The sequence below is a fragment of the Culex quinquefasciatus genome, chromosome 3 (genome assembly GCF_015732765.1).
Source record: "Culex quinquefasciatus strain JHB chromosome 3, VPISU_Cqui_1.0_pri_paternal, whole genome shotgun sequence".
Classification (NCBI taxonomy): Eukaryota; Metazoa; Arthropoda; class Insecta; order Diptera; family Culicidae; genus Culex; species Culex quinquefasciatus.
The window spans coordinates 147,719,982-147,747,980 of NC_051863.1; the positions used below are offsets into that span (position 1 = coordinate 147,719,982).

At 36.5% G+C, this 27,999-nt stretch overlaps 1 protein-coding gene across 2 annotated transcripts; it reads left to right on the top strand.

The window, feature by feature from the left end:
* Positions 1-759: 759 nt before the first annotated feature.
* Positions 760-22,692, top strand: LOC6036432 (thiamine transporter 2). 2 transcript variants are annotated; one of them, XM_038265676.1, is made up of 6 exons: positions 760-1,399; positions 10,384-10,471; positions 11,853-12,066; positions 20,288-20,458; positions 21,052-21,589; positions 22,306-22,692. In XM_038265676.1, the coding sequence occupies exons 1-6, from the start codon at positions 1,191-1,193 to the stop codon at positions 22,631-22,633; spliced, it is 1,548 nt and encodes a 515-aa protein (XP_038121604.1). In that variant the 5' UTR covers positions 760-1,190; the 3' UTR covers positions 22,634-22,692. The 2 variants fall into 2 exon arrangements, with proteins under 2 accessions (XP_038121604.1, XP_038121605.1); XM_038265677.1 differs by lacking the exon at positions 10,384-10,471.
* Positions 22,693-27,999: the final 5,307 nt, after the last annotated feature.

A 27,999-nucleotide genomic window follows, 5' to 3' on the forward strand; every position in this document is an offset into this window, starting at 1 on the left:
CATTGCAAAATCACCTCAATGGCGTATACATCATATCGCCGTAAAACGGCAGTGGAGTCCCGAGTTATAATTACAAATGTTTACGGTAGTCTAACTTGTACGTGCGTCAAACGCGTTCTGAGCTGAAATCCCTTTGAACAATTGTCGTACTTACATCGATTTTCAGGGAGTGACAAGACAGCACGACAAGATTGAAACTACTTTCATATGCAAAGTGACAAAAATGCACGGAGTTTTTTCGGTTTTTTGTTGAATATCTCAGGATTGAAATCGAATTTTGGGGATCTGTGACGGTCAAAAGGTGAGGCATTGTGAGCTGCACAAAATGGCGGTCTTAACTCAATTTGGCCCAAAATACAATTACGACAGTAAAATTCATTTTAAAACAAATCACTGCTGACATCACCCTGCTCAACTCCCGCTATCTCCTAACGACGCGTCCACTGGTAAGCTCATAATTGAATGAATTGATTATCTCATCATCCTCGACTTGACCTCCCCTTATCAGCGCCAAAACAATGCCAACCTCTACTAGTGGCGCTGCGATACCGAGATTATAAAACGATAACGTGCTTTACTAGATAAGGGAGAGAGAGAGAGTGAGTGAGCTGTAAAGTCATCATCGCGCTGTGCAATCAATCCACTTAGCAGAGTCGAGCTGAACAAAGCTTCTCGCAAGACAATGCAATGTCTAGAATCTCTTACCCTTCTCGCTGAAGTACCCACTGACACAGTGGACTTTACTCTGACTCACTGCTAGTCGCGATGCGGTGCGGAAGGTCTGGAACTTCGACGGTATCAGCCCGGGCGTGAATCGTGAATTGCATTTAATTAAAGTAAGTTTTTATCAGCTTGTCAGCATTGAAGCTTTTGCCAAATGGAGCGTTCCGGTAATCTCCGCAACGGTGTGGTGCAGCAGCGTAGTCTTGAAGACACTTTTCATTACCAGTGAGAGTGGTGAACAAAAAAACGGACCGATTCAGTGTGACAGCGTCGCCAGCGAATAGCTCAAGGTGTCGATTCCAGTGAGAATTAATTAAGAACCGACAACGACGAGCTTCGAGAAGTGCTCACAGAGCAGTAAACTCGAGACCGATGTGCAGTAACTGTGGCTAACAAAGCTCCCCAGGCAAGCTTGCTATACCTTGTTGACAAACATACAGCAGAGTTCATTCTGGCGTGGTGAAGAGATGCGGGAATGGCTCAAGATTTCACTGCTGCTGTGCACGTTCGGGTTCTTCCGGGAGATGCGCCCCTCGGAGCCGTTCGTGACGGAGTTTTTGTCCGGCGAGTGGCGGGACATAACGCCCGAGCAGCTGAACCGCGATGTGTACCCCATCGGCACGTACACCTACCTGGCGGTGCTGATTGTGGTGTTCCTCGTGACGGACATACTGAGGTGAGCTTGTACCTTTTGGGAAAGGGAGTTCCCGAAGGTAGTTATAGTGACTGTGAAAAATGAGACTGTTCTAGTAACAGCTGATTTTGGGAATGTAATGAAATAAAAACAACTTGGCACTTATTTTTGATCAGCCAAGTGAAATGAGAAAACATAAATTTTCCTGTTTTTTAATCTTTGCATGGCCATATCTCAGCAACTTATTGTCGTATCAACAATTTTCAAAAAAGCAAAGAAGTGAAAATTCTCTATTTTCTCAGCTTCTCAAAAAAAATTCTAGAGTGAGCATACATGGGTACAAATTTCAATAAATAAATAACTTCGAATATGTTCCAAAAAATTACCTAAAATATCTTGAAAACTGTACACTTTATGATAATTTCACGAAAGTACATTTTGATTGCAAATTCAATTTTACATAAAAAAAATAAATTTGCGACCAATACTTCGATTTTGTGAAAAAATCAGTATTGATTCAAAAATTGATAACTCGATCATAGATTTTTTGCCCGTTCTGGAAATTTCTGAAAAGTTGGCAGACATTTGATGTCCCCTAAAACACAGTCGACTCTCTGGTTGTAATATCCAAGGGACCGTCGAGGAAGAGAAACATCAGTTTGCAGAACGATGCAAAATAAAGAATCCATTGAAATTTGTTTTTTATTGCTAACCAGCTATGAGAGAGAATCATGGCAACGTCCAGCAAACAAAAACAAAGAAATGTCAAACACCCTTCAAATCATCGTTTTTCAAGGAAAAATGTCATGAGAAAGTGAAATTATTTACAACCGGAATAGATGTTACGGCGGTAGTCTCCAAGATCTTTATTACAGGACACTTTGGAGGACCCAGAACGTCCAATAATGAAATGTAACTTTTTTGCATGTTTCTGTTTAGTCATGTAAAAATTTAACTACTGTTGGCAAAATTTTAGATTAGCTCAGCTCAGGCCTGAAAGTTTGAAGGGACTGAAGAATTCATCAATGGAGCAACATTGATATCGAAAAGACTGTGTATCAAAAATAAAAATAGTGTGTTTTTTTGCAAATCAAGTTTAAGTGACAAAAAGTAAAATTTTAAATCACAAAAATATTAACGTGTATCATTATTTTAGGTGTAATCCTCATCCATCAGCAATTCCATTTGAAAAGAGCCTAAACCGAAAAAAATGTTCTCCGATCGGGCTCAAAATTTTTCTGGGGGTTCCTTGGCCAAAATAATTAGACCCGCATTTTTTTTTGTTTGGCCATTAGGGTGACCTACATCGTGTAATTTTTGTAATTAAAATACGCAACTTTTGGTACCCTAACATGTATAGGTCATCGCTGAAATTTCAAAGTTTTCGCAGTTTTAGTGAAAAATTAATGTTTTTGACGATTTCGTCATTTTCCTGTTTTAGCGCGTGGCGCGTCGAAAAACTCAGTTTTTATTTTCAAAAAAATCATATCTCGGAAACGTTCTGTTTGACATCGCCAATTTTTTGAAAAGATATGTGAAATTTTCCGAGGAATCCGATAAAAATATTTTCAGACATAGGCTCTTTGGTGCAGAAACGGTCAAAACGCCATTTTAAGTTTTCATACGACTTTTCCAAATGTTAAGCTACATTTTTGATACTTCTTACTATTTTTCTCAAAAAGCCGAACTAATCATCTTTATTTTGCGTCTAAGACAGCTAAAATCGGATGAAATGACGCGGAGATATGATTTTTTGAAAAAGTGGTTTTATTGCGAAAAATGACGAAAATTGTCATTTTTGAACCACCCTAGCACGATGTAGGTCACCCTAATGGCCAAACAAAAAAAAACGGGTCTAATTATTTTGGCCAAAGGACCCTCAGAAATAATTTGAACTTTTTTTCAGTTTAGGCATTATTCGATGTTAAATCAAATTTGCAATCAAAAAGTACTTTAGTGAAATTTTGATAAAGTGCACCGTTTTCAAGTTAAATCCATTTTTAGGTGACTTTTTTGGAAAAAGTCGAAGTTTTTCATTTTTTCAAAGATATTTTGCACAACCTGGAAATTTCTGAAAAGTTGGCATTTAATGTCCTCTAAAACATATCAAAAAATAAAAAAAATTAAAAATAGTGTTTTTTGCAAATCAAATTTTAGTGACAAAAAGTTAAAACATTTTTTTACCTTGCATCATTTTTTTTTCAGTGTAGTCCATATCCATACCTACAACTTTGTCGAAGACACCAAAACGATCAAAAAATTCCTTCAAAAGATACAGTTTTTTGAATTTTCATACATCATTTTTGTATGGCCAGCTGCCAAATTTGTATGGAAAATTATATGAACAAACTAATGATGCAAAATGGCTTCTTTGGGCATACGGAAGGCACCAAAAAAGTTTCAGACGAATTAAAAATTCGGATACAAAAATTAAAATTTAAGAAAAAATACCGATTTCGTAGAGAATTGCTCTATTAGAATGTCCAGGCTTGATATTTTTATCCAGCTTTTTTAATTAAATGATGACTGGGGGATATATCCCCATTAAACATCCGCTTTGCATTTCCACCAAAAGCTTGAGAATTAGTTATGCTCATGAAAATTTCATGTTTTAATTCATTATGTCAGCAGGAAGAAATCGCAGGACATAATCCCAAGTAAACCCCTCAGTTTAACCACATACAATAAAGTTCATCGCGTTGGGGTGCGTCCCAACTTTTTTACGACCTTCCGTTCCAGATAAATTTTGCTATCGCACAAGTCCTCAGGACCTTGCAGGCTTGCCTTCAACACATTTGGGTCACTTGGTTGAGTTGTTTTTGTTCTGGGAATACTTCCTAGGGAGTAGCCCAGCCGTGGTGCGTAATTAAGGAACTCACCCCGGGAGAGATTTTCAAGCAATTTTTGTTACGCTTGAAAATCACTTCCTAAATTTCGAGCGAAAAGATGCCGGTGGCCTTCGGAGTTTGCCGCAATTCCGGTGGTCATCGCAAAACTTTGTCTGAATGTATAGGAATGCTTCCTAGGAAGAAGAATAATTTTGGCAAATGGTCGTCAATTTGTAAGATGCTTTGGAAGAAAGTTTGCTTTGGTTCCTACTTTGCAAAGAAACTCATTTTTGAGATGGAAATTCATTTGAACAACTTGTTGAGAAAGTCTTCGAAACTGAGATGAGTTCATTTGCATGGTCAAAGTTATTTTATTTTGCAAATAAAATGGTGAATCAAGTTTAACGACAAAAAAAAAACATTTTTTTTAAATGATACAAAAAAATATCAGCCGCAGAGCAGCTTCAGAGCAACTCTGCGTTCAACTGAATAATTGATCACGCATAAATACATAAAAAGCTTGGAGGTTTTTCATCCCGATAGCTTTGAGGTCGGAGAGCTGCAGCACACCGGTAACCGGAAATATCAGGAATTTTCCGCTGACCGAAGCAAAATGTCAAACTGCAGCACAGGCCATCGCACGGTGAGATAATGTCGAACCGAACCAAAGCGAGATATCAAAATGATGCCAACGGCAGCAGCAGCAGCAAAAGAACAACGACGAAACTTTTTCTTCCCTGGTAGCACTACTGACTACAGGCAAATAAATGACATCGTCCTGAACATCGTCAGATGCAATTGCGGAGGCGGTAGATCACGTTGCTGAGCAAAAAAAAGAGATGATAGCAGTCAGATGCATTTTTTTTATGTCGGAAGGATGATTGCAAATTGAATGAAAGTAAAATGCGATAATAAATCAATTAAGGAACGATGATAGCGATGAATTGCGGTAATTTTAGTAGAAGAGACAATTACTGAATCTATCAATTACTGAATCTACTCAAACTAGTTTTTTCGCGAGTATAAACCAAAGGTTTTATTAAAAATAAGTTATGAACAGTTTTTAACCATGCATTAAAGGAAAAAGAAGATTAAAAAATAAGAGGATTTTAAAACCTTAAGTTGGTGACAAAGGTCACAGGATAACCGATGAAGAAAGATTATGTATTATTCATTCGTTCAAGCTGCTGAATACTACACTATGGCCATTGCACCGCTGGGTTTCTCGCTTGTGCCCTGCCTGGTTATCATCATCATCGTCGTCGTCAGTCCTTAAATCCTTAATCCGTTCCTCCCATAGCACTCTTCCAAACGAAGTAAGAGCTAGAGGCCTTTCTACAGTAATGTCGTGGAAATCCCCCCTGTGTAATAAATCAGCTGAAAAGCCCTAAGTGATTTCTTTTTTCTCTTTCCCATTGTCGTTGGTTTACTATTTCCCACCAGTCACTAAGTTTAATCACAAAAGCTGCGGGATGAACTAACAAATCAGCCGGCAGGTCACACCATCATCCGGTTGAGCAATTTTCCACCGAGGAAATGGTCAATGCCAGCGGCAAAAATTGGACTATTGTCAAGTTCAGTCACGGTTCCTAGGTTCTGGCTAGCCTAGGGCTGGATTTATTGACTGTTGAAACTTTTGGAAAAAAATAAATACCAAACGAGAAGCAGGATGAGGTCGGAAATCGCAAAGCCAAAGTGGTGAAAGTGTGAGAGGAAAATCAATCGTTTGGAAAATTGCGGTCATCACCTTTGCGGGTGGATTGGAAGCTGGGGCAGAGGAAACGGAATTGATTCTCTCGCTTTGCCAGCAGCTGTTTGGCTGCCAACAGGAAAAACCGTCGATGTTTTTGTTGATGGTGGCGAGTGAAATAATGGCTGTCGGTGGTAACCATGCTCACTTGTGGCTCCTTCAACGCCAGGATGATTGTCGCCAATTGGGAGAATCAAAAAGTGAAAACAAAAATACAAAAAAAAATTAAATGTTGAGCCAAAATATCAAATTTAATTCAATACAAACACATTGACACAAAATCTAACATTCTAGCATCTAAATCTTCTGAAACCATCGTTAACTTGTAGCAGAAGAGCAAACAACTCCTCCTCCAAAAAGCAAAAACCATGCATGGTTGTGCTGAATTTAGCATAAAATCAATACCTGGCAGCATGTTGAAGAGATCGGCACTGGCAGCATCATAAAATTGGTTAGCCCCAGCAGCACTGCTGCATATTCAAGCAAGTTGTCGTTGTGATGAAAATTCATATTTGCAAGAGTACACACACAAATTGCGGAGAGAATGGGAACAGATGTTTAAAGAAAGCCAAAGCTTTGGACACCTTTATGAAACATGATTCGAGAAGTTGTCATTGATCTGATTCCACTCAAATGTGGTTTGAGCAATTCCAGCTCAAACCGTACATTTTTCTGGTACTTTTGTACCCGACCCTCTTTGATTTCAATGAAACTTTGTAGACATGTTATTCTAGTCCTATATTAGCCATTGTTGTGTGAATGAAGCCAATTGTACTCGAAAATAACATTTGAGAAGGGCGTAAGTTATTTAAATATTTTTGTATTTTGTAATTTAAAAATTACTGTATCTCGAAGCCGTTGCATCGTACCAAAAGTGGTGAAAGACAAACTTGTAAGAAGTTCGACGAGCTTTCTGAAAAAATACACTAAAATAAAATCACCCGCCACTTCCATGAGATTTTTAAATTTTTAAGTTTAAAAGTTAAATTTAGAGGTGATGTCATAATTTTTTTCGTTAAAGGTTTTGACGAAAAAGCCTAAGATGTTACAAAAAGACCCACGAAAAATGCAGGACAGTATGGCTCTCCTACAAAAATCATTTATTAAAACTGTTTTATTGAAAAGTGGTCTAAACGCCAAAATTTTGGAAAACCTATAATGAGAATCCATTCCCCAGACAATTTTACATAAAAGTATCCATATTGACCTTTGTCCTATGTCCAATCCTTGTAAAGATACAGCGCACAAAGGGCAAAAACGGGTGAAAAACGGATCTTTTGATGCCGTCAGTTTCTGCCTGTCAAAAGTATCATTTTTAATGTAAAAAATTACGAGGAATCGATTGATTGTACTCTCATTAGCGGCAAATGACGGGAAGTGGTCCATTTTACCCCATTTTGCCTTTTTTAGGGTGTTTTTCTCGAATATCTTCAACTGCCGTAGTTTGCCGCACTTCTAAAGTATCTTATTTTATCTAAAAAATCACGAAATATCGATTGGAGGTACTCTCAATAGCGGCAAATGACGGCAAGGGCCCATTTTGCCCCATTTACCCCTTATTTATGTGTTTTTCATTAATATCTTGAATTACTGTAGTTTCCTGCAGTTTTAAAGTATGTTATTTCATGTAGAAAATCGCGAGGAATCGATTTGTGACATTTTCATTTACATAAAATAGTATACTTTCAAAGTGTAAAAACAACGGCAATTGAAGATATTGGCGATATACACATACAATGGGGTAACTGGGGCAAAATGGGCCCATGCTGTCATTTGCCGCCAATCGATATCTCGTGATTTTTTAGATAAAATAAGATACTTTAGAAGTGCAGCAAACTACGGCAGTTGAAGATATTCGAGAAAACACCCTAAAACAGGCAACATGAGGTAAAATGGACCACTTCCCATCATTTGCCGCTAATGAGAGTACCACCAATTGGTTCCTCGTAATTTTTTCATTAATAATGATACTTTTGACAGGCAGAAACTGACGGCATCAAAAGATCCGTTTTCACCCGTTTTTGCCCACTGTGCAGCGGCTTTAAAAATAAAAATGTTGAAAAAATAGGTTTTTTGGTGGTTTTTTGCCATTTCTATGTGACAGACTTTATTTTTTAGATTAGAAAATATTTTTACAAGAAAGCTCGTCCGATTGCCTTTGACAACTTTTTAATTTGACTCGTTTAAATGTTTACGTAAAATTATTTACTATCCCGGTTTCTACCTCACTGAAAAATATTCTATTTCCAGTTATGAAAAATGTAATTAAGCTTATATCTGAAAACCCATGTATTCAATTCAAATGCTATTAAAGACAAACTTAAGGGAAATTTGACGAACTTTCCGTTAAAAATATTTTCGAGTCTGAAAAATCAAGTCTGTCAAATAGAAATTGCAAAAAAAAAAAACATCAAAACACATTTTTTTTCCAACATTTCAACACAAAGGTTGGTCATAGGACAATGGTCAATATGGAGACTTTTATGTAAAATTGGAATCGATTCTCATTATAGGTTCTCAAAAATTTTGGCGTTTAGACCACTTATAAAACAGTTTAATGAGATTTTAGTATTTTTTAAGGAGAGACATACCATCCTGCATTTTTCATTAGTCTTTTTGTAAAATCTTAGGCTCTTTCCTCAAAAATTTTGAAGGAAAGAAAATCCTTTAAATTCAACTTTCAAACCTAAAAATTGCAAAATCTCGTCGGAATGGCGTGTATTTTTATTCCAGTATTTTTTTTTTTTTTTCAGAAAGCTCGTCCAATTTCCTACTAATTTTTCTTCGACCACTTTTTGTATGATTTTTGTATTTTTAAAGGAGAGACATACCATCCTTCATTTTTCATTAGGCTTTTTGTAACATCTTAGGCTCTTTCCTCAAAAATTTTGAAGGAAAAAAAATCGTGACATCACCTTTAAATTTAACTTTCAAACTTAAAAATTGCAAAATCTAATAGAAGTGGCGTGTTTTTTTTATTTCAGTATATTTTTTTCTGAAAGCTCGTCCAATTTCCTACTAATTTGTCTTCGACCACTTTTTGAATTTTCTACGCTGATTTTTCAGACCGATTATGAAGGGGGGACCGACATAAACTTCAAAAAATATTTGCAAAGGCCAAAATCTAACTATTTTTACAATCAGATTGTTGCAGGATTGGGTCCATAAGTTTGAAAATTTTGGAGATTCAAATCAAATCTTCATTTCCAAACTTAGATTTTCCACGAATTTCTGCTTTGTTTTTTATACAAATTATGATACCTTTTAAAGTTTATACAACATTCTAACATTTTTAAACCTTTCATCGAAGTTTTCAAAACATTCTCCAGCTCCGTACCTTCAAAAAGCCGTTCCTAAAGACGAGACGTCACACCTACGATCGTCTCGTAGTCCACCAGGAAAAACCAGGGGGAAACTTTAGTACAAGCCAACAAGCCATAATGAGAGTGTTTTACTTGGGCTTCAAATCTCCGGACAAACAACAACGTCCGACCGGCTGGAGGACTTCGAAGGTCGGTTTTCGTTTAGAGAAAGTTTGTGGTTGATGTTGCTTCACATGATGTTACGGGTGTTATGCTGTGTGTTGAGTGTGTGTGTATGTGCATTTTCATAAATGAGGACTTTGATACCAAATAGGCTTCAAGATTCTCCAGTTTTGGTTGGATTAGGGACAAATATTGGATTCACATGATTTGTTGCAACATTTTGCCTTAATCTTCAATATTAAATTCATAATAAAAATGTTTATAATTTGTAAATAAAAGTTCTTGAACCTTGTTAACCTATAATACATCATCTTGACACTCTGGGTGATGGCTGTGGTTTAAGGCAAACCTGAGTGTAATAGGGCCTGCGGTAAAAGACGATAATGGCTGATGACGACGACGGAGTGGAAGAGTGTGAAAAGCTGTTTTCATTAGGTCTTTATTATGCCACACGACATGTGGTAAAGATTAGAGAGGGAGCTTTGTTTCTAGAGATCTCGGAGCATTCCGAGATGACTTGAAGAGTAACAGTGTGTAGTCAGTTTTTGGACTAGTTAGAGAGGGAATCCTGATTGAATGGTTTGAAATCTGATATATTTTGGTGAAAAATATGTCCCTTTAAATTTCCCTTATAAATACAATAATTAAATTCACCAAAAATAAACACCGTCAATATTCCTGACCTCCCATGAAGTTGATTCAAGCTTAGTCAATTACCTTAAGCCCTTTCTCTTTCATGAACCTTCAGCATGCCCAGGGTACTCATTTTATCTCATTAATTTTTCATTACCGGCAGTCTACCAGACGGTTATGGCAAGTTCAGGGCAAATCCCGTCTGGGCAGCTTTTTTCCACGTGCCAAAAGGGACTCATTGAAGTCATTTTATTTTGCTACACATAGTTACATATAATGTAACTCCACGATACATAAACTTAATCTCTTCATCTTTCCTTTAATCGGCAGATACAAATCGATAATAATATTTTCCGCCTGCGTCGGCATCGTGATATACTCGCTTCTACTGTGGACAACGTCACTGGCAGCACTGCAGGTATGAAAGAGATGTTGAATGACCTGTTGGCACCAGGTGACTTGCTTCGTTAATTACTACTGTTTTTGCTTCGGGCAGAACACTTTATGTATTTCTTTTCATTGGATACTTTAACTGTTTCAAATCAATCCCATCATTTAAGCATTAAATTGTTTGAATTTTCTTGGAAATTGATTGAAGTGAAATAATTAATGCTTTGGGAATTCCACCAAACATCCCTTTGAATTTTTGTGTTATTTCCGCTCAACGAATTTTAAATCATTCATCTGAAAGAGTTGAAATTCTATGAAAATTATTTTTCAAAAAACAACACTCCAACACGACCATACCTAAACCTCGTAACATTCTCGCCCCCACGGGTTGGTGTCAACTCCACCGGAAGTCCTTTGACAAACATATCCCTTCGGGCGAAAATTGTTTTCCCCCTTGTTCGGTTTGTTTCCCGAAAATACACATTTGTAAACAACGCAAATATTTACTGACCGGCTTGGCAAATTATTTCCGCTCTGTACGAACTCGCCTTCACGGGGGAGACATTGAGTGAGAAATGAAATTGTCTGTTGACCCACACGATTTGTCACCTTCCTACACTACACTCTTACATTGCACAGAAGATTTGATAAACAGTATTATCTCTATCCGGGACCGTGGTGTAGGGGTAAGCGTGGTTGCCTCTCACCCAGTCGGCTTGGGTTCGATCCCAGACGGTCCCGGTGACATTTTTCGAGACGAGATTTGTCTGACCACGTCTTCCGTCGGATGGGGAAGTAAATGTTGGCCCCGGTCTAACCCAAAGGATTAGGTCGATAGCTCAGTCCAGGTGTAGGAGTCGTCTCCCTGGGTCTTGCCTCGGTGGAGTCGCTGGTAGGCAGTTGGACTCACAATCCAAAGGTCGTCAGTTCGAATCCCGGGGTGGATGGAAGCTAAGGTGTAAAAAGAGGTTTGCAATTGCCTCAACAATCAAGCCTTCGGACACCTAGTTTCGAGTAGGAATCTCGCAATCGAGAACGCCAAGGCAATGCTGTAGAGCGAATAATTTGATTTGATTTTTTATTATCTCTATTCTTAAATATCATCTTATATCTTATCATCTGCACGTCCTTCAAATGCCCTTCACTGAAAATCAATGATAATTTTATTTGTTTTATTGAAAAAAAAAACAAATAAGTGTAGGAGTTTGTGATGGCTCCTACGACGTATTGCATCTAATCAGAGAATTGCCCATTAAAAAATCTTATCCATTTTCTTTAACCTTTCCATGTCCACGTCTGACAAAAAAAGGCCCAAATTCCCAACAAACATCTACACACGTACTACAACACCCTCTCCAAAGCCCACTTCCGGTGCTCACACACAACGCCCTACTATGCTTTCCCAACAGGTGGTCCAGGTGCTGTACGGCACGTTCATGGCAACGGAGGTGGCCTACTACACGTACATCTATGCCAAGATCAGCCGGGATCGGTATCAACAGGTGACGGGCAACACGCGGGCCGCCATCCTCAGCGGTCGGTTCCTGGCGAGCGTCGTCGGTCAAACCCTCGTGTCAACCGGGACGATGGACCTGCGCCAGCTCAACTACATCACGCTGGGTGGTAAGTGAGATTAATGGGTGGATTAGGGGTTAGGAGGGTCTTTGGTTGGTCCCGTCTTCGGGCGGCAGTCGAAATTGGTACGTGAGACGTCCCACTGAGAGCAATTTGGAATGGGGTTTCACATGCGTGCGTGGGATTGTTTATGGGTTGATTTTTTGTCTTGGCCCATGGTGTTGCGGTTGAAACGTGCGAGGGATTTCTCAGGGGATTTTTTCAATCAAGGCCAAACGTCTTATTTGCTTGGAAGAACTTTCGTATTTAAAAGACGCATTTTTTTATACCCAGACATATATACGTCATCACTGAAATTTTAAAGTTATCGTAGGGGAACAGCATCTAATTCCAGCGTGCCTCTAATGTTGGCAGGTCACAACTTTGACATTCAATTAAAGCTAATTAAAAGCGTTTTCAACTGAACTCGAGTGATAAATAGCTCAATAAGAAGTGAGCATGCAAGTTTCTATAAAAAGTTTTGCAAAATTAGTTGTTTAAATAGTGAAAATCAGCAAATTGGATGGAGTTAGGAGCGAGTGCTTAACCTGCCAAAGATACGAGAATTTCCCCTAGTTAGTGGAAAAAGTTTATTTTTTGTCGATTTTGTCATTTTCCCGTTTTTGCACGTGGCGCGTCGAAAAACACGGATTTTATTTTCAAAAAATCATATCTCGGAATCCTGTTAATGAACTCCTCCCGTTTTTTAGAATATTACCTAAAAATTTCCGGGGAATCCGATAAAAATATTTTTAGGCATAGGCTCTTTGGTCCAGACACCATCAAAACGATTTTTTTTATGTTTCATACACATATGTTCATATGTTAGGCTAGAATTTGAAACTTCTTATTATTTTTCTTCGAAAGGCCAACTTATCACCTTTCATTTGGGTATAAGACAATTAAAAACGGTTGGAATGGCGAGGAGTTATGATTTTTCGAAAAAAGTGGTTTTTGCTAAAATCGACGAAAATTGCCATTTTTCAGACTCAGTAGGCGGTGTTCAACGTTTGAATGGGAATTAAATTCTGAAATTTTGGAAAAAGTCACTTTTTATTTTACGAAATTGGGTATATCCCTGCTTATATTGAGCCAAATTTGATACTTTTTCATGGAAATTGTTCAGAAAACTGTTCCCTACAATTTGATTGATTCGAAAATGTTTTAAAATGTTTAATTGTTGTATGGCAGAGGATTGAAAAAATAATGTTGGGAACCTTTTGTGTAATCAAAAGCTTTTAAGAGCGAGTTTTTCACCAATGTGTAACAGGTCGTATCGAGGTGCTCCGATTTGGATAAAACTTTCAGCGTTGGTTTGTCTATACATGAGATGAACTCATGCCAACTATGCGCCCTCTACGACAAAGGGAAGTGGGGTAAAACGGGCTTCGAAGTTGAGGTCCAAAAAACCTATAAAATCTTAAAATTGCTCGTATTTTTGTAAAACTTCATCAATTCCAACTCTCGTAGATGCATTTGAAAGGTCTTTTGAAGCACTTCAAAATGGGTCATAGATATCCAGGATAGATTTGACGTTTTTCTCATAGCTTTTGCAAATTACTGTTAAAAATTGATTTTTTTTAAACCTCAATATCTTTTTGCAACAGCCTCCAACACGCATACTCCTATAGGTCAAAAGATAGGTAATTTCATGGACTATAAGAGCAATTCTCTGAGATTTCGGTCATTCGATTTTTTCTGTATTTTTTAATCCGGCTGAAACTTTTTTGGTGCCTTCGGTATGCCCAATGTAGCCATTTTGCATCATTAGTTTGTCCATATAATTTTCCATACAAATTAGGCAGCTGTCCATACAAAAATGATATGTGAAAATTCAAAAATCTGTATCTTTTGAAGGAATTTTTTGATCGATTTGGTGTATTCGGCAAAGTTGTAGGTATGGATATGGACTACACTGAAAAAAAATGATACACGGTAAAAAAAATTTGGTGATTTTTAATTTAACTTTTTGTCACTAAAACTTGATTTGCAAAAAAACACTATTTTTAATTTTTTTTATTTTTTGATATGTTTTAGAGGACATAAAATGCCAACTTTTCAGAAATTTCCAGAATGGACAAAAAATCTTTGACCGAGTTATGATTTTTTAAATCAATACAGATTTAAAAAAAATACAAATATTGGTCGCAAAAATTTTTCAACTTCATTTTTCGATGTAAAATCGAATTTGCAATCAAAAAGTACTTTAGTGATTTTTTGATAAAGTGCACCGTTTTCAAGTTATAACCAATTTTAGGTAACTTTTTTGAAAATAGTCGCAGTTTTTCATTTTTTTAAATTAGTGCCCATGTTTGCCCATCTTTAAAATAAATATTTTTGAAAAGCTGAGAAAATTCTCTACATTTTGCTTTATTGAACTTTGTCGATACGACCCATAGTTGCTGAGATATTGCCATGCAAAGGTTAAAAAAACAGGAAAATTGATGTTTTCTAAGTCTCACCCAAATAACCCACCAAATTCTAATGTCGATATCTCAGCAACTATAGGTCCGATTTACAATGTTAAAACATGAAACATCCGTGAAATTTTCCGATCTTTTCGAAAAAAAGATTTTCAAAAATTTAAAATCAAGACTAACATTTCAAACGGGCCAAACATTCAATATTACGCCCATTTGAAATGTTCGTCTTGATTTTAAATTTAAAAAAATATTTTTTTCGAAAAGATCGGAAAATTTCACGAATGTTTCATGTTTTAACATTGTTAATCGGACCTATAGTTGCTGAGTTGACATCGAAAAATGAAGTTGAAAAATTTTTGCGACCAATATTTCGATTTTTTGAAAAATCTGTATTGATTCAAAAAATCATAACTCGGTCAAAGAATTTTTGCCCATTCTGGAAATTTCTGAAAAGTTGGCATTTTATGTCCTCTAAAACATATCAAAAAATAAAAAAAATTAAAAATAGTGTTTTTTTGCAAATCAAGTTTTAGTGACAAAAAGTTAAATTAAAAATCACCAATTTTTTTTTACCGTGTATCATTTTTTTTCAGTGTAGTCCATATCCATACCTACAACTTTGCCGAAGACACCAAATCGATCAAAAAATTCCTTCAAAAGATACAGATTTTTGAATTTTCACATATCATTTTTGTATGGACAGCTGCCAAATTTGTATGGAAAATTATATGGACAAACTAATGATGCAAAATGGCTTCTTTGGGCATTCCAAAGGCACCAAAAAAGTTTCAGTCGGATTAAAAAATACAAAAATTAAAATTAAAGAAAAAAGACCGATTCCGTAGAGAAGAGTGGTAAATTTGATTTAAAAATAATTAAATAAAACATTTTTGAAAAAAGAAATTGATTTTATTTACCCTGTGATCAATGCGTCAAATGCTGTATCAAGTAGGCGAAAACCTGTTTCACCCCTAATCCAACAAATTGTTAAAAAATATTTTAAATTCATTCTAAATGGCAATTTTTCCAATCAAATTTACAACTCCAATACTTCTAACTAACGTGAAATTTTCCGAGGATTCCGAATATGTCAAAATTGACACCAAAAAGTGCCACTATGAAGGCCTACAGGGCAAAAACTAACGTTGTAAAATGTTTGTTGTAGAAAAATCGAAAAACTATGAGAAAAACTGCAATTGGCCAAAAAGTTAATACCGTAGGCTAATAGTCCATGAAATTACCTATCTTTTGATCTATAGGAGTATGGGTGTTGGAGGCTGTTGCAAAAAGATATTGAGGTTTTAAAAAAATCAATTTTTAACAGTAATTTTCAAAAGCTATTAGAAAAAGTCAAACTTCGAAGCCCGTTTTGCCCCACTTCCCTTTATCGTAGAGGGCTCATATTTGGCATGAGTTCATCTCATGTACAGACAAACAAACGCTGAAAGTTTCATCCAAATCGGAGCACCTCGATACGACCTCTAGAACAAACCGAGCAGAATTTACAAATACTGCCTCTTAAATGAAATACTCTAAGTTTAGCAATGTTATAAGCTCGAATTGTATCCGGGCAATCTGTACATTGTACAAAGAAACGATTTTTATCTTGGGGTTATTTCAAAGAAAGCTAGAAATCTGGTAAATTTGGGTTGGAAATTTTTTATTCGAGGTCATTAATGAGCAGTTCTCTAGGATTTCGGTCATTCGATTTTTTTTGTATTTTTTAATCCGACTGAAACTTTTTTGGTGCCTTCGGTATGCCCAAAGAAGCCATTTTGCATCATTAGTTTGTCCATATAATTTTCCATACAAATTCGGCAGCTGTCCATACAAAAATGATGTATGAAAATTCAAAAATCTGTATCTTTTGAAGGAATTTTTGATCGATTTGGTGTCTTCGGCAAAGTTGTAGGTATGGATACGGACTACACTGGAAAAAAATACACGGTAAAAAAATTTGGTGATTTTTATTTAACTTTTATCACTAAAACTTGATTTACAAAAACACTATTTTTAATTTTTTTATTTTTTGATATGTTTTAGAAGACATAAAATGCCAACTTTTCAGAAATTTCAGGTTGTGCAAAATCACTGACCGAGTTATGAATTTTTAATCAATACTGATTTTTCAAAAATCGAAATTTTGTCGTAAAATTTTTCAACTGCATTTTTCGATGTAAAATCAAATTTGCAATCAAAAAGTACTTTACTGAAATTTTGATAAAGTGCACCGTTTTCAAGTTATAGCCATATTTAAGTGACTTTTTGAAAATAGTCGCAGTTTTCATTTTTAAATTAGTGCACATGTTTGCCCAGTTTTGAAAAAATATTTTTGAAAAGCTGAGAAAATTCTCTATATTTTGCTTATTTGGACTTTGTTGATACGACCTTTAGTTGCTGAGATATTGCAATGCAAAGGTTTAAAAACAGGAAAATTGATGTTTTCTAAGTTTCACCCAAACAACCCACCATTTTCTATCGTCAATATCTCAGCAACTAATGGTCCGATTTTCAATGTTAATATATGAAACATTTGTGAAATTTTCCGATCTCTTCGAAAAAATATTTTGGAATTTTCAAATCAAGACTAACATTTCACAAAGGCCAAACATTCAATATTACGCCCTTTTAAAATGTTTGTCTTGATTTGAAAATTCCAAAATATTTTTTCGAAAAGATCGGAAAATTTCACAATTGTTTCATATATTAACATTGAAAATCGGACCATTAGTTGCTGAGATATTGACGATAGAAAATGGTGGGTTGTTTGGGTGAAACTTAGAAAACATCAATTTTCCTGTTTTTAAACCTTTGCATTGCAATATCTCAGCAACTAAAGGTCGTATCAACATAGTCCGAATAAGCAAAATATAGAGAATTTTCTCAGCTTTTCAAAAATATTTTTTCAAAACTGGGCAAACATGTGCACTAATTTAAAAATGAAAACTGCGACTATTTTCAAAAAGTCACTTAAATATGTCTATAACTTGAAAACGGTGCACTTTATCAAAATTTTAGTAAAGTACTTTTGATTGCAAATTTGATTTTACATCGAAAATGAAGTTGAAAATTTTACGACCAAAATTTCGATTTTTTGAAAAATCAGTATTGATTAAAAATTCATAACTCGGTCAGTGATTTTTGCACAACCTGAAATTTCTGAAAAGTTGGCATTTTATGTCTTCTAAAACATATCAAAAATAAAAAAATAAAAATAGTGTTTTTTGTAAATCAAGTTTTAGTGATAAAAGTTAAATAAAAAATCACCAAATTTTTTTACCGTGTATTATTTTTTCCAGTGTAGTCCGTATCCATACCTACAACTTTGCCGAAGACACCAAATCGATCAAAAATTCCTTCAAAAGATACAGATTTTTGAATTTTCATACATCATTTTTGTATGGACAGCTGCCGAATTTGTATGGAAAATTATATGGACAAACTAATGATGCAAAATGGCTTCTTTGGGCATACCGAAGGCACCAAAAAAGTTTCAGCCGGATTAAAAAATACAAAAATTAAAATTGAAGAAAAAAGACCGATTTCGTAGAGAATTGCTCTAATGTAATTTAGAGTCTCTTGAGACACATTCATAAGAAATTTTATGGATATGAACATGAACCCATCGATTTCCATCAACATTTCTGATGAAAAATCCTATGAAATCGAAAAAAAAATCTTCAAAAACAAAGTTGCTCTAGACCCCCCGACGAAATATTTCGCCGGACCCCGCAAAATTTCGGGAAAGAGCCCTTCTTTTATGGTGCCAAATATCAGACTTGCCGAATTTTTTATCTTAAGTTTGTTCAAGGAAACACACCGTGCTACGCCGTTACAATCCCGAAGGCATTTGGGAGAGAATGATTTAAAAAAGTTGACCAATCGGGCCCAACATTGGACTGGACATTCCTTATCCGAAAGATTTTGTTTGGCTATTAGGGTGTCCTACGCCGTATAGGGGTTATTAAAAAATGCCCTTTTCGTCAATTTTCGCAAGAAAAAAACATTTTTTTCAAAAAAGAAATGTAACTCTGAGTTGTTTCAACTTATGATATCGCTATGGGTTACATTCGACAAGTTATTTGAACTTTCAGAGAAAAATAGTTTGGAAATCTTGAGTATTTTTTGAAAAGATGAACTGCTTTGCTGTTTTGGACAGCATAGAAATGATGGTAATATAAATATTCATCTGGGAATGGTGACAGATTTCGTGAAAAAAATTTGAACGAGTAATACATTTTTTAATCAGTAAATTCTTGGAATTATTGGTTGCAAAAATTTTTTAACTTCTTTTTTTCGATGTAAAATATAATTAGCAATCAAATAGTTCTTTAGTGAAATTTTGACAAAGTGCACCGTTTCCGAGTTATAGCCATTTTAGGTAACATTTTTGGAAATAGTCGCAGTTATTCATTTTTTTAAATGTGTGCCCATGTTTTCCCAATTTCGAAAAAATAGATTCAAAAGCTAAGAAAGCTGCGATATGATCCTTAGTTGCTGAGATATTGCGATGCAAAAGTTTAAAAACAGGAAAATGAGATTTTCTCAGTGTTTCCCAATAAGCCCTCAATTTTTGATCACCAATATCTCGGAAACTATTGATCCAATTTTCAACTTCAAAAGAAGAAACTTTCGTGTAATTTTCTGACCTCTTCGAAAAAAATAATCTTGAATTCTGGAGTTTTTTTTAAGGCTCAATAAACCAATTTTTCCGTTTTTGCTTTTGGGTGTTTTTTAATACTCCTGACTCAAGGCGGTTTCAAAAACACCCAAAAAGCAAAAACTGGACATTTGGTTTATTGGGCCTTTTAAAAATACTCCAGAATTCAACCCTACCTTTTGAAAAGGGATAAAAAAAAGATGTTCAACACACACGCCACATTTTTAGGTAATTTAGAGTTTCATTGACCTACGAAAAACCGTTAATATCTGACAAATAATATATACCATCTACAACAACCCTCTAGCAGACACCCTAGCTCTAAAAGCGCTCCATTTTTCTGAAAATCTAATTTTCAAATTTTACTTGTCGTTCAACTCCTCCTCAACCCCAAAGCCGAAGGAAAAAAATAAAAATATTTTAAATGGCCGATGACCCAAGCACAAAGTTTAATTGGCTTTGATCAACTTTCTATCAAGTAATGCATCCTAATTTATCAATCTGTCACTCTCATTTCCAAAAAAAAAACCAACAGCTCGAGACCGAGCAGGCCCTTAAATGAGTCCTAAAATGCAAATTTAATGAGCAAACCGTGCGGAAATGACAAAATGTCAAAAATGAACGAAAGCAATTTATATTCGTTGCAAAAATAATCTTCAATTTGTCCATTCTATCCATTCTGTGTCCATCCTCACGAAACCACTAATTGGGTCCGCCCTTCCAAGTGCTTTCCTCTTACATGGGATATCTTGCACAATGACTCGCAGACGATTCGTTTTGCTGTACAAAATATCAGATGGACTTAAAATTGAAGCTAAATGACGCCCAGTATAATGCAATGTGGCAAACTGAGAATTGCTCCAAATCTGTTTACGAGTTAGTGAGTGTTTTTTTCATTTTTTTCAACGAAATTCATCCTCCCAAAAATAACGCAGGGAGTTTTGGAAATTATATTTCTGTTCCATTTCCACTTTCATCATCAAGTTGAAACATTTTCAAACATGCCAAAACAGCGGAAACCAACTTTAATCACTCAAACCACCAACTTTCTCCCCCAAAACAAAAAATTGATGCTAAACTTTTCTTCTCGTTTTTTCCCTAAACAAAAAAAAAGCATAACATAAACACAAAACCCATTACTTGACAGCGCAAGCATTTTCCCTGCTGTGGTCGTTCGTGCTGCCAGCGGTCAAGAGCAGCGTCTACTTCTACCACGACGCCAACGACGACGGCCAGGACAAAGCTGACGACGGCGCCACAAGAGCAAAGGAAGTCCGGGAGGAAATTGGAAGCGATGCGGCCACGACAACGGTTTCAGGTGGGTGTTCAGTTCACTCGCATCGTTCATGGAAGCTGGCCAGCCAGCCATCACGGTGAAATTTTATGCTGTATCAAATTTAGATGAGCACGGTGGCCGGGGGATGAAATGGGCGATGGTTGAATTTAAGAAGGATGTTGGTTCTGGCAGGGATGACTTCCGGGGCGTTGCGAAACAGTTTGAAAGTTTTGTCAATTAGGTCAATTAATATCTCATTTCAACATGCTTTTCAAGTCAAATTCATGAAAATGTTAGGCAGTTCAGTTTCAGTAGTCCCGTTAACTTTCCAAATATTTAAACATTCATAAACTAGATACAGTTAACAAAAATATGTGAATATATTCATTGATTTTCAAATAACATTTAAATGAGACAGTTAGCTTATAGAGACAAAAATATCTATATGGTTAAGAATGTTTTTATATGCTTGAATAATGCATTACAATCTACAAATCAGTCACTGTTTGTGGTGATTTCATCCCTGCCACCACCGACCAAACATAATCTCGCTCAAGTTTATCGAGGAAACCACCCAAAAATTGAAACATCTGCTTGCACACCGTTGTGTGTGTGCTGTTTTTAATACTTTTCAGCTTCAGTCAACCAAAAAAGCGGCGACGACCCATTGACCGGGTCCATAATGGCAATAGCCGGCGGCAACAACCCAGCGCTCAAATCCGACGTAAATCCAACCTCAACCGTCACTTCAAAGGCCCGGTCTGGGTTCTCCTGTCACCGGGCTGGCCATCTGCTGTGGACACACTTCACGGCGGCTTACACGAACCTTACCGTGGTCCAGTGGAGTCTTTGGTGGTCACTGGCCATGGCCGGCTTCATCCAGGTCGCCAACTACGTCCAGCTGTTGTGGCAAGAAATCAACACGGACCAGGAGTACCTGTACAACGGAGCGGCCGAGGCTCTGTTGACCCTGTTTGGAGCCCTCAGTGCCATCGTGGCCGGCTACGTCGCGAACCGACTCTTCGAGCGGTGGGCTCTGTGGATCTTGACCGGTTGTTCCGCCCTGCAGGGTGGATTGGTCCTGTACTCGGGATTTTCAACAAATATTTGGGCAGCGTACGCTGTTTACATTCTGTTTGGTGTGCTGTACATGTTCATGATAACCATGGCCAGGTGAGTTTCTTGCTGGTGGAGGTGGAGGTCCAGTATGTGGAATGTTTAACTTTGTCCAGTGGAAAATTTCTGCTGCGAAAATCTCATGGTTGACTGACGGTGCATATTTTTCTAAGGTGCCATTTTAGAGAATGGAAGAGCGCTTTAGCAGCGTGTTTTTCATCGCAGAGTATATTTACAAAATGCTAACTTGAAAAATATTTTTTAATGATTCCGCGAAAACACAGAAACTATAAACTAACATCGACAATGTTTGATCACTAAAATCTATCTAACGTTAAACACGACGTCCCTCAAACTCAATATTTATGGCGAAACTGCTGTCAACACTGTAGATTAAACCGATAACCATCTAAAACACGCTCTGAACTCCCAGCTTGCATGTTTTGAACAGCCACCATCAAAAACAACAACAACGAGTGCGATTGAATTAAATCACCAATTTGTTCTGCTATCGCACGCCCCTCCCAAAGCCCGATTGATCCCGGGTTGCCAATGTTGCGCAATACATTTTAAATCCCTGGACGCGATGAAGTTGGCTTGTTAGCAAAACAACATGTTCAATTAAACATATTACCACCCAGCGCTAGGCCATTTGCGCCCAGTGTGCTAGAAATTGTTGCTTCCAATTTTAATTAACGTATATTTTATTTTTTCCCAATTTTCCTCTCGATTTTTCCGGAAAACTTTACTGGCCAACTGCCACATCCCCACAGTGCCACCGTTGCCAAATATTTGCAAGAGGACAGCTTTGGCCTGGTGTTCGGCATCAACACGTTCGTCGCGCTCGTCTTCCAGTCCATCCTGACCGTGGTGGTCATCTCGGAGTCCGGCCTGGCCCTGACGCCCCGTGGTCAGTTCAAAGTTTATGGGGGCTATTTTTTGGTGCTGGCAGTGATTTACCTCGTGCCGGCCACGGTCAGCCTGGTGAGGCACTGCATGGCGAGGACAAAGCGCGACAGCGGTGGCGACTCTGAAGGACCCGGCCAGGATGCCAGAATTGACCAAAGCCATCGACAGGATGAGGCCAGCACTCACTTTTGATGGCAATGGTGATGGTTTACGTAAATTTAACGATGTCATTAAAAACTGGCAAGGCTTTATGTGTGCTTTAATGTTTTTTTTCCGAAATCCTGCTCCTCTATATTTTTATGCAACATTTTTAATGATATATTTCTAATATGTAACCTATAATTCCTCTGCACTATACCTTAGATATTAATGCAAAAAAAAAATCTGAGATTTATTAATCAAGACATAGTTATTTATTGACAAATCTGCTACAAACCAATTCGATAGTTGACCACATTGGAATCTTTTCCAACTATTTTAAACTTGCAAAGATTATTTTGAAAAAATGTCAAATGCAAGCATGTTTAAGTCCCCTCTCCGAGTTATATACAAACTTGAAGTTAAATTTTGCCCAATAAATTCCGTTTTTTTTTTGCCTTTCTTACTAAAGAAAAGTATAGGTTTTACTTTATGGCTGGACGTCATTTCCATCTTCGTAAATATTACTACGATTCAGCATGAATTTTCATCGAAAAAATTGTCAAAAAATCACACTGCATCGATTTTCGACGCTCTATCGATTCATCTTGACAGAACTCGTCTATCGCACGGAGCTCTACAACCTCCCAAATTTTTATCAAGATTCATAATTTGGTTCTGGAGTTAGAGCCGTTTGATTCATCTACCATAAGAAAAAAAATCCCTACAATAATTTATAATTACACAGCTTAACCCAACCAAACGATATCACATGTAGACCCCCTTGTCAGTCGAATTAGTTGTTATTCGACTTGAATATTTACCAAGGTTGCCAATAATTGACCACATGGAAACAGATCTTTCAAAATTAAAAACAAATAAACAAGGAAAAACATTTTAACGCGATCAAACTTCAAAATCAAAATAAAATTACAACATCTTAGCACAGCCAGGGATGAAAAATGTTAACGACATTGCATACACATGACACAACCAAATATGTATTTCGTTTTTTTAACAACTGAATGTTTCTAGATACTGCAAAACACCCTTACCCTTTGTTTATGTTCAAAACTGCATTTACAAACTTTTCGTGTTCATTACAAACACTTATTATTTCATTTTCGTTCTTATTCTCTTACTCGCACAATGCATTGCTTGTTGACTCTTGCTTTTCTACCACATCTCCTGGTGCTGAAGCAGTGCATTTTAAGATTCCAATCTCCCCAATGAAAACCCCACCACTTAGCGCAAATCCATTGCCCAAAATGCACAACAGTGAGAGCAGGTCGTCCCACCCAAGGACCGCCATATGACTCCACTTGTGCTGGACAAGATCCTCATAGGATTTCATTTTCCAATGGTGGAAAAGTCCAGTCTCGTAGAGCCATTGGTAAATAGTTGCTAATTTCTTAGCAAAAGGTCCTGTTCGGGAGATTGAGTGAGGTATAAATAGCCAGCTAAAACTTTGAGGCATCATGAACAGCTTTTTGTGCATCGTAACCGGGTTGTAGTTGAGTTGATCGTGTGAGCAGCAGCGCCGGGAAGATGGATTTTTGTGGTGTTCTTTTTGTGTTGTATTCGTGATCTTGTTCATGTCAAATTCGGTAAAAGGTGCGAAACCGCATGTTTGGATTCTTGTGTCTCTGTTGTTTGTGGTTGCATACACGGTAAAATTTTTTTTGGAGATTTTTTATTTAACTTTTTGTCACTAAAACTTGATTTGCAAAAAAAATATATTTTTTTGATATATTTTAGAGGACATCAAATAACAACTTTTCAGAAATTTTCAGGTTGTGCAAATAATCTTTGAGCGAGTTATGATTTTTTGAAACAACACTGATTTTTTTCAAAATATCGAAATATTGGTCGCAAAAATTTTTCAACTTCATTTTTCGATGTAAAATCAAATTTGCAATCAATAAGTACTCCAGTGAAATTTTGATAAAGTGCACCGTTTCCAAGTTAAATCCACTTTTAGGTGACTTTTTTGAAAATAGTCGCAGTTTTTCTTTTTTTTTTTAATTAGTGCAAATGTTTGCCCACTTTTAAAAAAAATATTTTTGAAAATCTGAGAAAATTCTCTATATTTTGCTTCCTTGAACTTTGTTGATACGACCCTTAGTTGCTGAGATAATGCCATGCAAAGGTTTAAAAACAGGAAAATTGATGTTTTCTAAGTCTCACCAAACAACCCACCATTGTCTAATGTCTATATCTCAGCAACTAATGGTCCGATTTTCAATGTTAAAATATGAACATTCGTGAAATTTTTCCGATCTTTTCGAAAAAAATATTTTCAAAAACCAAGACTAACATTTCAAAAGGGCTAAACATTCAATATTACGCTTTTTTTAAATGTTAGTCATGGTTTAAAAATTTTAAAAATATTTTTTTCCTTGTAATAAAATGGGAAAATGACGAAAAATTTTACGAATGTTTGCATGGCAATATCTCAGCAACTAAGGTGATTTTACCTTGAAAAATAAAGTTGAAAAATTTCTGCGACCTATTTTTCGATTTTTTGAAAAAATCAGTATTGTTTCAAAAATTAATAACTCGCTCAAAGATTTTTTGCACAACCTGGAAATTTCTGAGAAGTTGACATACAAAAAAAAAATAAAAATAGTGTTTTTTGCAAATCAAGTTTTAGTGACAAAAACTTAAATAAAAAATCACCAATTTTTTTTACCGTGTATCATTTTTTTCCAGTGTAGTCCGTTTCCATACCTACAACTTTGCCGAAGACACCAAATCGATCAAAAAATTCCTTCAAAAGATACAGATTTTTGAATTTTCATACATCATTTTTGTATGGCCAGCTGCCAAATTTGTATGGAAAATTATATGGACAAACTAATGATGCAAAATGGCTTCTTTGGGCATACCGAAAGCACCAAAAAAGTTTCAGTCGGATTAAAAAATTCAAATAAAATCGAATGACCGAAATCTGAGAGAACTGCTCACTTACAAACATCCAAATCATGTAATACATTAAGCATTCAACCATTTTCATCGACCCGATGAAATTCCCCTAACCCTCCCAAAAATATTCCGTTCACTTTTAAAAGTCGGGTTCCCTGCACTTTTGCCACTAGTGAACAACAAAAACATCCCCTCCGAAATCCCCACGGGACTGTATGGGCGTAGCCTTGGAGCATAGTTTGGAAATTTTCGTTCTTAGATATTCTTGGTTGTACCGGGCAGCAATCAAATTGTCTAAGAATATTGAATTGACCATTGTGGCACCCCCTACAGCGTGGTGCAGACCCGTTATGCTATGCTATGCTATGCTACGTAACCGGGTTGTAGTTGAGTTTATAAATATATGTACAGCCATTCCACGTCAAACAGGAAGTCTCCAAATTAAAAGTGCTCCGATTTGGCACAAATTTGGAGTGGGGGTTCTTTGGCCCAAATAATTAGACACGTATTTTTTGTTTGGCGATTAGGTTGGTCCTATCCGAAATAGGGTGGTCCATAAAATTGCGTTTTACGTCGATTTTCACAAAAACCACATTTAAACAAAAAAAAACATATCTCCGGAACGATTATTAGTTGGGCTTACAAGGAAAAATATGTTGAGGTCCATAAAAACTAGCTGAATATTTGAAAAGGTCCAATGAAAATTTCATTTGCTGAATTCAAGGTCTCGGGACCAAAGAGCCCTTGTCTGAAAATATTTTTCTCTGATTCCTTGTAATAAAATGGGAAAATGACGAAAACGGGTAAAAATCAACTTTTTTCACTAAAATTACCTAACTAAAGCTATGCATGTCTGGGTACCAAAAGTTGCGTCTTTCAATTACGAAAATAAAAAAAATCATTGAATGTTGAAAACCAAAAGCGTCTCATTGATGACTACGCTACCCTACATTCAAGACACATCACACCAAGATGACTGTGCATCATCCCTTTGCCAACATCGTTGTATGTTTTTTTTCCATCCCCAAAAAGAGCACTGCACCATCTTACTACAAAACTGCAGCAGCTGTTGTACGAAACTCTAGACACCGAAAAACCGACCGGACCCGGCGACCCTACATAGGCAAAAGCTTTTAAGTGCGATGAAATGTCATTAATAATAGTGACATTTATTTAACCCAATTTCTTCCTGTGGGAAGAAACTCGGAAGTGTAGGTTGAAGGAAGGTTATGTTGAGCATACAAAAAAGGACTGGCGCATCTTGGAGCCTGCAACGAACTGCACTATGTTGCAAGCTTAAGAGATGCACTTAACGGTATTGTTTTAAATGGTTGGGAAAGGGCAGCAGCAGAGCTGTCAGAAAGGGATACACCAACGATTAAATATTACGTTTTTGGAAGCATTTGGGGAACATGTTGTGATGGATGAACGTCAAAATAGAACAGTTTTTATCTTCTTCTTTTGTTTTACAAAATCAGTTAAAATTCAAAGCTCAGATTAATTTTCAAACAAACTGAAAAGACTTAAAATTTTATATGGCAAGGCAAAGTATTCTTTCCTGATAGCTTTTGTAGTGATCCACAACAGCGCAACAATGAAACATGAAACCATTCATGAAATCGTAGAAACTCTTCTACCAAGATTGCCATAAGAAGACACTGGGCTGAGCCTCTAAGGACGGGCGTGTGCCAACTCGGCTCCATAACTTCAACAGTGCCAGTATATATTCTACCATGAACCTTGAGAGAGAACGAAAGATGATAAATGGCCCAGGAAACGACCTTCCGACGCCTGCATCTTGATCGACTAGGATGCTTCCTGTAATGTAGTAGATACTTTGTGCTTGAACGGAGCGGAAAACTTTCCAGCAGTGGTTTCCCGAAAGTTTCGGTGAGGTTAATATTTATCATATAACACTCGCTCTGGTGTGGAGCATTATTTTTTGCATTTGTCTTTCATGGAGTCACGTCGGGCTTTGTATTCTATCGTGTACCCAGCATCTTTTAGTCTTTGAATATTTATATTTTTTGCATTTTTATATCCTTCGGTTGATTTGATCGTTAAAAAAGCCCCAATAAACTCAGCTGTTGAAAAAAAACAACGGTTTCAAACAACATTCATACGTTAATACTAAATAACATTTAACAAAACCTTTTCTACTATTGAATTCAAAGTAAAGATATAACTTAGTTTTGGAAGGGAAATCGCAGAATATTAAATTCACTACTTACTTTTTACAAACGATTTTCTGCTCTTCCATTGCCCTGAAAAAGTAAAAGAAAGAAAAAATAATTTTAAACTATTTTCAATTCTAAACACATCTTTCTACATCCTTTTTTTAGAGTTAGTTATTCCCTGCTAAAATTTCTGAATTTGCACACCGATTATCGATTATTGCCAAAGCAAACATAATGAATCAAAGTGCTTAGCAAAGATGGTTGAAAGACTTTGTTGAAAAACTCCGAATATCCTTTACTTTTAGTTTTCCACCTAAA

Coding starts and splice junctions, on each gene's coding strand:
- LOC6036432 (XM_038265676.1), top strand. CDS start 1,191: ATGCGGGAATGGCTCAAGATTTCACTGCTGCTGTGCACGTTCGGGTTC. Junction 20,459..21,051: donor GGCCACGACAACGGTTTCAG/GTGGGTGTTCAG, acceptor AATACTTTTCAG/CTTCAGTCAACCAAAAAAGC. Junction 21,590..22,305: donor TTCATGATAACCATGGCCAG/GTGAGTTTCTTG, acceptor ACATCCCCACAG/TGCCACCGTTGCCAAATATT.